The 12,055-nt window shown below is 37.3% G+C and overlaps 1 protein-coding gene across 2 annotated transcripts in view; it reads right to left on the bottom strand.

Annotated features, from left to right (window-relative positions):
• Nucleotides 1-3,904: 3,904 nt before the first annotated feature.
• Nucleotides 3,905-12,055, bottom strand: part of TSPAN12 (tetraspanin 12) — a 68,239-nt gene continuing 60,088 nt past the window's right edge. For both annotated transcript variants that reach the window (XM_028489832.2, XM_028489833.1), the window contains one exon: nucleotides 3,905-5,512. In XM_028489832.2, the coding sequence (XP_028345633.1) occupies nucleotides 5,207-5,512 (306 nt within the window). In that variant the 3' untranslated portion in view covers nucleotides 3,905-5,206. The remainder of the gene's footprint in view (nucleotides 5,513-12,055) is intronic.

The raw sequence follows: 12,055 nt of genomic DNA, 5'->3' as shown, positions 1-12,055 counted from the left end.
TTATAGAAATGACTTCTACACTAACGAATTGGGAAGCTCTGTCTTAGCTAAAACAGGGAACCCCTGGAAGAGTCTGAGTAAGGAAGTGACTTGCTAAAAATTGTGTTTTACAAGAATTAATTTGAGTAACATATAGCAGATCAGTGTTGCCTGGGGCTAGAGGTGGGGATTGGAAGAATTTATAGCAAAGAGGCATGATGGAACTTTTTGAGATGATGAAATGTGCTATATCTTGATTGTGGTTTTGGTTATGAGTATATATATATATATATATATATATGTATTTGTCAAAACTAATACTTAAAATAGGTTATATATATGTGTGTGTATATATATATATATATATATATATATATATATATATATCCTCAATAAAATTGATTAAAGACCTTAAGTTGGCTGTGTGTGCAAAATATATCAATAGGAGGAGACAAGAGGTAAGGAGAACAATTTATGACTTCAAACAAACCTTTAGATCGTTTAGACTTGTTCTGGGGAAATAGTGGGAAGAATGAAATTCATAAACAAAAGACTCATTTTGAGGGATGAAGTAGCAGAATTTGGAGACAAATTTGCCCTGGAAATATTGATTCACATGTGGGAGGATCTGGCTTTTCTATGTAAGGCATGAGCTGAGCTTCCCCACCGGCTGGTGAAGATGCCACATCACAAAACGGAGAGGGAGGAAGATTGAGCCCACTTACTAGTTAAATATACTTCCTCAGTCTCTCCAAGTCCCTCTTTTTCATTTGTAAAATGAGGTTAATGATGTCTATAGATTGCAAAAAAAAGTTGTGAAGAACATAGAAAAAAATGTGGAAAACACCTAGCACCCTCTGGCCTGGCACCTAGTAGGCACCCTGAATGCAAGAGATAAACAATGGTTGTAATCACACATTATAATAGAAAATAAATGAGCTTCCAAGATGATATCAAAGACTCTCCCATTGTGGTTCTAGGAGGTGCTCGGACGTGAGAAGATAACTCAGTTAATAGGAAAGATAAATCCACTTGTAAATCATGGGATGATAGGAAGGGGCGTCGGGTGAAGCAACATGGCAGTTGGCAGTATTTTTTCTAAAGGAGGAGGCTCCTTCTACCACAGAAGTTTCAGTGGTGTATTCATTTCTCTTTTCTTTACCTCCCTTGACTCACCTCCAGGAGTGGGAGTTGAGACGAAAAGAAGCTCTTGTAGCATGCTGCTTAAGATTCCCCTCATGTACGATCTGGTTCTCAGCCCATTTTCTGTCAGGCTTCCTGAGATCTGAAAGCAATGCATAAAAATTCTCAGGCTCGGCAGTGAACTCTCCTGAGCTCCAGACTGGAATTTACAGCCGCCTGTACACACCTCCATCTGCACGTCGTGCAGGCATGTCCAACCCAGCATGTCCCAAACCAAATTCATTACCCTCCCACACAACAACTCCCCCTCCAGTCTTCTGTCCAGGTTAATGCCATTGCCAATTTCCCAGGTACAAAATCTAGACATTTCAGTTCTTTCGCTTCTCATCTCACACTCCCCAAGATCAATCTGCTGTCAATTTTTGTGGATTCATCTGTGCTCTGCACTGTTTTTGACTTGCATTGCCCTGGTGAGGATTCGCCTCTCTCCTGGACCACAGCAACAGCGATCTAGCCAGTCCCCCTCCAGAAGCTCCAATGTCCTGCAACTCCAGAGTGCTCCTTACCTAGACTGGCCAAAAGATGGCCCACCCTGAAGAGCTGTGTAATGGATGTACCTGTCCCCCTGCCCCCAGCTTCTCACTTGGCTAATCCAGTTAAATTTCAGAAACACAAATCACTTCTCTTTCTGAAAATACTTCAATGACTCACCATTGAATTTACAGAACAAAGTCCCCAAAGCCAAATTTCACTCGTTGCCTTTCCCATGGTATCTCTTCAAGCCTTCTATGCTCTGTCTAACCACATTGAATGACAGGCCCTGCTCCCCAAATAATGTAACTTTTTAACATCATAGTCAGTGGCTCGTGGAATACTCTGCACAAGCTAGCTAAGCTCTTCCTGACTCAGGTCTCCTCGATGTAGCTACCTTCATTCTACTGTCCTCCATCTCATATTCCTAGTCTGAGTGTTCCTATACTAATCTCATCAGTGGATAGCACGAGTGTCTCTCAATCAGATTTTACAGTGCTAGAGGACAAACACCATCTCCTGTTGTCATCTCTGAATCTCCAAGGCCCTTTGAATTGACTGAGTCAATTATTTTCATCAGTCTGAAAATAATTTCTTACTTTAAGAAATGGTGATTTTTACAAAAGAAAGCTTTTAAAAATAGCAAAGAAACAGTTATTTGTTTGCAATGTACCCAAAGAGTGAATTCCCTCAACTCTACTATATTAAATACACTTTTTAAAGTCCCTTGCAGTTTTATTATTCCAGATGCATTAATACTATAAGAGGTCTTTGTATTCCACTGCTATAAATGTCATTTGTTTCCATTAAGCAAGCGTATAAGTGTATGAGATGGTTGTCTAAATTAACGTTGACTATTTTAGACAGTATTAAGTCAGGTAATATTTCAAAAATGTAGAAATTTATGGGCAACACCAGAAAATCTACAAACAACAAATCCTGCAACACCAGAAAATCTACAAACAACAAATGCTGGAGAGGGTGTGGAGAATAGGGAACGCTCTTGCACTGTTGGTGGGAATGTAAACTGACACAGCCACCATTCAGAACAGTACGGAGGTTCCTTAAAAAACTAAAAATAGAACTACCATATGACCCAGCAATCCCACTACTGGGCATATACCCAGAGAAAACCATAATTCAAAAAGACACATGTACCCCAATGTTCATTGCAGCACTATTTACAATAGTCAGGTCATGGAAGCAAACTAAATGCCCATCGACAGACGAATGGATAAAGAAACGTGGTACATATATACAATAGAATATTACTCAGCCATAAAAAGGAACGAAATTGGGTCATTTGTAGAAACGTGGATGGATCTAGAGACTGTCATACAGAGTGAAGTAAGTCAGAAAAAGAAAAACAAATAAACATCGTATAGTAACGCATATATGTAGAACCTAGAAAATGGTACAGATGAACCGGTATTCAAGGCAGAAATAAAGACACAGATGTAGAGAAAAACGTATGGACACCCAGTGGGGAAAGTGGCAGGGGTGGGTGATGGTGGTGGGATGAATTGGGAGATTGGGATTGACATCTATACACTAATATGTATAAAATAGATAACTAATAAGAATCTGCTGTATAAAAAATAAATAAATAAAATAAAATTTAAAAAATGTAGACATTATTTATAATTTGGGCTTTTTTTTTTTTTTTACTGAGCTCAATACAATATATGCTTGTTCTTTCTGTGACTATAAGATATGTCAAAAGAGAAGCAGGCAAATTTGACTAATTATCCAAGTAATTCAAATAATGCTCACAGCTGTCTTAATTACTTGGGCATTTTAGGTGAAATTATGGGAAGTTGAGTTGTTAAGGAAATTAGAAAAAGAGATGCTTTTGGTTCTGATTGAGCAAGTTATCTACTCAATTTTTATTTAAATTATGGAAGAGATGAAATCTAGCAGTTGATTTCAAATATTGTATTCCTTAGACTCATTTTCTTTTAAAAATTAAGAAACTGGGATATGAAAACATTGAGAAGATAAATTGACATAAATGGGCATATGTTTATATTGTATCAGACAGCTACATTATCAATTAGCTCAAAAACCAAACTTGAAATGTAAATGGGCACTCTTTGTCATTTCTCAGTGAAGGCACATACTCTTATAAATTACTTTTGGATTTTGGAAATAGTTATTATTACTTTATTCAATCATTTCTTCTCATATTTTCCCCCTTGCTAATATTTTTGAATGGTGAAAGTGCTTACAGTGTATAAAAATTAGACACAAATTTTTACTCTCTAGAAAATATTTATTGACACATTTTAATTTTCTTTCCATTTTCTGAGAAATAAACATAATACACAAAATACAGTAAAATGCACTTTTCCCATTTCAAATAAATATAGTTTACTCTTATAAAAAATTTAATAATCTGTGTAATTCACCATAGTATCTTAATCAGTGAAATAAGGCAAAGAAAATCTCTAGCTAAATTGTCACTTATTTTTATGATTCTCTCAACGTTTTGCTGGGGAAAAGGAAAACTATTCTCTGTAGAATTATATTGAGACTTGGAGACTGCCACTTCTTGTTTGGAGAAAGCAAAGATAAGTTCCTTTACAAAGTGTTTAGTGTCAAAAAGAGTCTCAGTTTGGCAGAAAGATAATATCCAGGTCTTTGCTGAATGAACTAAGTTATATGTAAACTTTTTTGTTAATACTTCCTAGAGACCAGACTACATTCTGAATTATAATGATTCCTTTGTATCACACTAGTCATTTTTCAAAATTAGTGGTTAAGTATTTAAATTAACAGTTATGTATGTAATATAAACCCAAGACAGAATTTTAAAGCTCTATTAACAGGAAAGGTTAAAAACAATGCTTCTATACAGGACGAATGTATCCATTTCACAATTGTTATGCTTAAAGTTATAAGAACTGAAATCTACTGAATTATACAGACTTAACACAGACTCATATACACATATATCCCTGATCAGTTTAAGACAATGTTTAAGTTTGCTCTTGTAAGTAGTAAGAATATTTTTATTAACCAGCAAAAATCACGTTTAGGTAGTCACCAATCTTCAGAGTGTACTTATGTATAGTCTATTTACCCTCAAAAGAATATATCACCAAGTAATAAAAGTCATTAGTACTGTCTAACTTCCTATGTTAGCAGTTATTTGGAAATTTATATACTAGCAAGCTTATGGAAGTGAATCAAATTTACTGTAGCTCCAATCCCACAATAGCATGGCTCGTTTACATGGATGCAGAAATGCTGGTCGAACTATGCCAAAGCATAAACCTCAAAGCATAACTGGGTCCAGTAAAAATCTTACACAGGCTATAAAGTGGGTATTAGATCAGTCCTCAGCATTATAAAGGGCATCAACTATTGTCCAGGTGGTGCCTTATAATATATATACTTTTCCCACTTTCTTTTAAAGGCTGAAACATTATGTGCTTGGGTATCCTTTTATGGCAACGTTTTTATTTCTACACATTTCTGAAACAGTTAAGTGTGTGCTCAAAAATTCACAAGTCCAATAAAATAAATTTGTGGTTTCCTTCTTTGACAGTCTCTATAATTCCTCCATCTCAAAGTGTGTGTTGAAGCTGTTTGCCATGGATGTGTGTTCAAAGATCCTTGACAGGCTTGGTTTCAACAGTTCCACTGAGTGACAAGGCAGGTGCTGAGTGGTGTCATTCTTCAGGGCCGTCATTTGGTCTGTCCCAGGCTCCCTTCTATCATAGTAGAGTGCCCAGAGCAGAGTAATGGTGAGAATCATGGCCAGGATCTGTGTCACTCCAATGGAGATCCCCAGAAACCTGAGCACCTGCAGTTGTTTGGTTCCTCTCAAAAAAGAATACATCTTCTTCCCACAACCCTGTAAAAGAAAGAACACAGTCAATGTTACTTTGGATGTGTTACAGTGGGTCAGAATAGTGAAAGCAAGTCATCTGTGTCAGTTGGTGGAACCAAACGACTTGAGCTATAAACTTGAAGACAGTGACTCTCAACAGGGAACCCCTATGAACAGCTGGAGGAGAGATCGAGGTGTGCACTCTTCGAAAAGCCTGCCCATGTGATTCTGAAGAGTCTACTCCTTCTGCTGGCTTCCCCACAACCTGAAATTGAGAACCACTGGTATAAAATACAACATCTAGAGCAGGGATTGGCAAACTTCTTTTTGTAAAGGGCCAGACAGAAAATCTTTTAGGCTGTGCAGGTCACACGGTCTCTACTGCTATCACTCGTCTCTGCCACTGTAACAGGACACAGCTATAGACAGTATGTAAATGGATGGATGTGCCTGGGTTCCAGTGAAACTTCACAGATAAAAAGACAGTAGGCCAGATTTGGGGCTTAGGCCATATAGATGGCTGACCCCCTGATACAGACTGATCTGAAATTTTTGAAAATAATGTGTCATTATTATTATTTTTTGTATTCACTGTTTGATTATAGCTCATTTGGTCAGAGATTTTTCCCCAAAGATCAAGAATGTTTCCCCAGTCTGTTGCTGAAACTTGCCAGTGAGTGGAAATCAATCTGTTGCCTTCCTCCTACTGCACATGTGTGCACACACTTCTGTCCACTGCCTGTAGCAGAAATACACATGGGGGAATTTCTGTCATGACACCAAGTTTTAATTCTACCAGGTAGGGGTTTGAAAGGTATCTTTAGCTCCCCTTCAGGCTAGAGACAGCTGACTTCAAAAGATTAGCAAGGTTTCTGTTTGTGCTTAGTTTTAAGTACAAAGGCTACAGAGTGCCTATGGTAGATATAGAAGAGAATTCTGAAAGAAGAGGAGAGGAGGGGAAAAAAAGTAAGAGAAAGAAGAGCCATGACTGAGGAAAATGGGGGGAAGGAGGAAGCAAGGAAAAGAAGGTAGAATGGGACTAACAATTGTCATAAACTACCTATTAGGTGACCTATGCATAGGCTACTTGCCCTGTCTCTAGTGAGCTCACAGCATAGAAAAGATAATTCACCCTTCAAAAGGGAAGCTGATTCTACATTAAAGTGAAAAATCTAGAAAAAGTTAAAATTATACTAAAATTCATGAACTTTGAAGATTCTGAGATTTTTCTCTATTTGGATTATAACAAATTAGCCTGCCACAGTTTCATGGATGCTGCAGAAGACAGAGACAAAGGGCTTTATGACTTATAGTAATAGCAATAGCCAGGGCACATGCCAGTTCCTCAAGTCCCAAGGGCAACATGATGCCTGCACACACAGAGGATTACATTATGGGAAAGGAACCCCAAGCTTAGAGAACCCTAATATTTTATAGTGGGCAGTAAGTGCACCTGCCCCTCATATTGGAGAGAGACATTATCTTCATTATACTAGACAGTAAACAAACCTGCCCTCTTCTCTGAAGGGAGACACTGTCTATCTTCAAGGCTGTTTTCTATGCAAACACCCTTGAAAAGACAGTCCAGAACAAAGGCAGCCAGTGTCTCTGCTTGTAAGACACATAGAAATGCAAGAGACCCATGGAAAATTATCTCCCAACAAGAACTCGACTTTTTGAAGCTTTTATTCTGAGTTTGGGGTAAAAGTGACTCAGTGCTTACCCTGCTGAGGCAGCCACATGAATAAAAGGAAATTGATAATTATTAAAATAACCGTCTCTTTGTTTTATTCCACAGATTCCATAAGTAACTAAATCAAGGAAAGCAAGACTATTGAATCAGTTGCTAATTTGTGCATTATACTGGAGGAGAGGAGTGAATAATATGTAATTCTTAGATTTCCAAAGACACTGATCAGTAAGTGCACCCTAATAAGCCATTACTCTCAAGAAATAAAAATCATTGTAGAATTAGTCACAGACCCATTTCAATAACTACCTTTTTTGGTATACTATGTAATGCAAATTAACAGCAAAACATTAGCAAAGTTTCATCAACTTCACCAAAAAGGAAGTTAAAATATTTATAATTAATACTACTTAACACTGATTTAATAAAATCACTTCTTTGGTCTTCATACCTATTTAATACATACACACGTGTGTGCATGGGTGCGCGTGCACATGCACGCGTGCGCGCGTGCACGCGCGCGCGCGCACACACACACACACACACACACACACACAGTGGGAAACCAAAATAGATGTCACAATCTCCGAAGTTCAAATATTTTTCAGAGTTCCACTCAGGTAGTCTATCAGAGCCCATTCACTCTTATGCTTATGTGTAATTCCAACAAGCATCCTTATAGGACACCATATAGATCATGACCTGCAGAGTCAGAATTGTGAATTCAGATCCCTCCTCCTCTACTTATAAACTATGTGACTTTGGGAATATTACTTAATCTCTCTGTGCTTCAGTTTTCTCATCTGAAAACATGAATGATAATAGTGCCTACCTGTTGGGATGTTGGGAGAATTAAACGAACAAGCACATTTAAACATTTAGAATGTGATCTCATATATGGTAAGAGCTCAGTAGGAATCAGATGTAACTGGTACGTCAGCCCACAGAAGATTAGAAAGCACAAATTAAAAGAGAAGCAAAATCTATGAAAAGCAGGTATTAATGGACAAGAAGGAGTACAACACCTTTTTAGAGTATAAAATACCAAAAGCACAGCATTGTGTCACCACCGAGTATTAATGAAACAGTCCTTGCCCACAAGAGCCAAGGTGGCGGTCACTGTTTCTCAAGACAGTGACGTAACTATCCAAAATGATTTTTGCCACTGAGATGATAGATCATGAGCCTCGTCATGAAGCAGAGAAATCTTTCACATAGTTTGAAAAGAGACACACCAAAAATACTTAATTAAAAGGGTTTAGCTTCAGACATTTGGGAAATTAATTTATATTAACTTATCATTTAACATCATTGCTAAGTAATGCAGCACCAGATCATCAAATCCATCTTTAAAGAAATTGATATAAAATGGCTTTGCATTGTTTAGTTGATTCCTTAACTATGTTTTCAGTATTTATTACAAAGATGGTTCTTTAATGGATAAGAATCAGCATGAGCATACCAATATGTCGGTAATAATAATAAGAATAAATTCCACAATTAAAGCTAAACTACTCATGAAATACATATGCTAATGATTCAACCCTGTGAAATGCTATAAGTCAATTATTATTTGATTTCTACCTTTTCAGTAGTCCCTGGTGCTTAAATTTTACCCATATAGTTCTTCCTATTGGTATAAAATCTCCCACCCCTTTAGACTAATTCACTCTAAGCTGAATGTGCAGAAAAGGTAATATTGTTTTTAATCTGTGACTAAAACAAAGCAGAGATTGATAACTAAGCTATAGTCTACTGTGTTTCATATTTTGGCATCAGGTAAAGTCTCTTTCAATTTTATTTTAAACAATCACATTTACCAAAAAGAAAGGTACAGTAAATTATATCATCTAGGATGGTTTGGGAATGTGATATATTAGATAACACTGAATGTTCTAGATTGGGAGGGGAACTTGGAAGTCAATAATTCAACTTTCTAACTTGTAAAAATATGGCTAAAAAGCACTTCTACAGTGCCATCCACAAAGCTGGCAGAGAAATGACCTCTGAATAGTCTCACCCCTACATAAACAATGAAAGCACTAGCAAAAATGGTAAGAATCAACTTTTTTAGAACTCTGGAAATTAACCAAACACTTGCAGCAATCTGGGGAGCATTTATTCAAGAAAAGCACCTGAACCTCAGTAAGAACAGCAAGCTTTGTGGCATTTTAATTTGCCTTACTGCCATCTCCCCTCCCCAGCTCTGCAGGAGCCTTGAAAATAAACAGCCGACGATTATGGTAAAAACCCGTGGTCTGGCAGCCACCAAAGGCAACAGAATAGGGTTGGAGCTCCTTCAAAGCCCCATTTTCAGAGAATTGTCATTATTTGTCCTATCTGGTGGTTCCCTGGAAGAGCTCACTTGCAAGGCTGTCTTTATTTGACTTGACTTGCAGCTGAACCAGGGCGACAGCCTTTTCCCCTGGGAATATTTGTCAAAAGCATTTAGAGGTAACTGTTCAACACTGAGGCTGCCTGAGGTAGTGGATAACAGTTGCACACAATAGGCTAGTCAAAAGTTTAAAAGGAAAAACTGGAGAATGTGAAATCCATAGGGGGTTTGGCAGAGCTCTAACATATTTGTGGGGATCTAGAAAGTTACACATGTGAGTAGAGCTCAGCTCAAGCCCAGGGCTGTGCACAAGCCCAAGAAAGACCTAAAAAGGCCCTAAGACCTCACTTCTGCTTAACTCTGAGGCTCTGTACACCCTTGGCAAAGGCTGGGAGACTTACTGGTTCCAGGTATCTAAAGGAAACTTCAGTTCATTTATTAAGTGACCACTAAGCTCAGTGAGCCAAGATTTCAGTGGCCACACAGGACAGAGAGTACAGACTTTACAGAATTCGTTCAGAAAAGTAATTAATGAACAAACGCAAACAACAAACTTTGGGGAGGGGAGAGAATCTGATTTCCAAAGTTGCCACATTATATTATTTAAATGTCCAGTTATCTACAACAACAAGAATTATAACACATGCAAAGAAACAAAAATGTATGGCTCACACACACACACACACACACACACACACACACACACACACACAAGCCATCAAAAAAAAAAAAGCTCTTCTAAAGAAAAGGACTCCCTGCTTCACTAGACAGCCCTTTCCACACGTGGACAACACTAATTCTTAACAAGCATTTCCCTGTTGAACACTGTCTTCCTAATAAGGATGCACTAGTCCTAATTCTGCTTTGAAGTGACTTGTCTTCCAAAAGGTAGAGAGCCATATTTGAAGTGTCATCACTTTCCCTTTAACCACTCACTTCCCTAGGCTGAATATTCCTAGCTCTTTCATGTTTTCCAAATATACACACTTCATCATCCTGATGATCTCTTTCTGGATGGTGTTGATTTTGTCAATGTTTCTTTGAAAATAAAACTGATTTCGCACTCTAAAAAACTAGAAAATGCAGTGAAATATTAAGACCATCCAGGCTGTTGTGAATGGGTTTGGATGCCAGTGAAGAAAGCTTTTCAGTTCCACCAGAAGAGGGGACATGGGATTGTATCAATATTGGTCACACTCAGGACCTGGCCTCCTTAGAGGTCACTGGGCCCAAAGATTGTCTCCCTGTTGAGGCGGGCAAGGGTTGTTTATTCAAAGCAAAGGTTCTAGTTAGACCCCTCAGTTTTTATAAACAAGTCAGTCTTATTATTTCCTCATTTAGTTTACAAAGATAACCCCCAAACAAGACAGAATTTTAGTATTTAATTTAGTACTAAGTTTGTTAGCAGAATTCATTACATTATATTTTATTATTCTCGCTCAGGAACTCCTCAGAAAGAGGTGTTATCTACAGATTATTTAAAATAAATGAAATCAGGTGATGTCTCTAGGTACTCTAAATTGTATCCAAATGTCAAACCAGACCACCCAATTCTGCCATGCTGGCATGTATCAACCTGTGCCCTTGCATATGATTTTCCACTGAAGTGTATTTTAATGTTACTGAAAAACACCATAAGAAATTTCTCTACAAAATTTGTGAAAAAATAATATTGAAGATATTTTCCTAGATAACTTAGAGTAGTAGATATAAAATCTCACTTGAAAAAAATAGTTTTGGATTTTGCTCCCTTTGAAAAATTAGAATACTTGCCCTCCAAACATTAAAATGATGCAGGTGATTATGTGTCATTTCACCTGGGCTTTCAGAAAGCTCAGGGGCAAATACAAAATTCAACCACAGTTATCCCATTTGCCTTCACATTAAGCATGTCTAATTACTCTTTCCTTAATCCTGACTTTCCATTGCTATTTATGTAGCTTTCCCTTCCAGTTTTATCGAGCTATAATTGACACACAGCACTGTACAAGTTTAGGGTGTACAGCATAATAATTTGATTTACATATATCATGAGATGATTATCACAATAAGTTTAGTAAGCATCCATCATCTCATATAGATACAAAATAAAAGAAAAAGAGGAAACATTTTTTCCTGTGATGAGAACCCTTAGGATTACTCTCTTCACAACTTTCATATATAGCACACAGCGGCGTTAATTATATTAATCATGTTGTACATTACATCACCAGTACTTATTTATCTTATCCAATGCTACTTGTTTGTATTATTCATCCATTGTATCCTTTTGTTGTATGCTGCATTAAATCCTTTAATAAAAACAGATACAAAGTATAAATATATAAATAAAAGCACAAATCTCTCTTCACGGCCCACAATTTAATATTTCTTTGGTAACTTAGGAGGCATTGTAGAAACTTGCAGCATACTAGGTATCATGCTGAATTACAGTGAACTATTTACACAATTACTTAAAGTTAAGGATTAACTTTCCAAAAGAATATTCCTCTTCCTGAGAAGACAGTATTTTTCCAGATTTCTGTGTATAAAATAGTCTGCC

The sequence above is a fragment of the Physeter macrocephalus genome, chromosome 5 (assembly GCF_002837175.3).
Source record: "Physeter macrocephalus isolate SW-GA chromosome 5, ASM283717v5, whole genome shotgun sequence".
Classification (NCBI taxonomy): domain Eukaryota; kingdom Metazoa; phylum Chordata; class Mammalia; order Artiodactyla; family Physeteridae; genus Physeter; species Physeter macrocephalus.
This window is presented reverse-complemented; position numbering and strand designations above follow the sequence as displayed.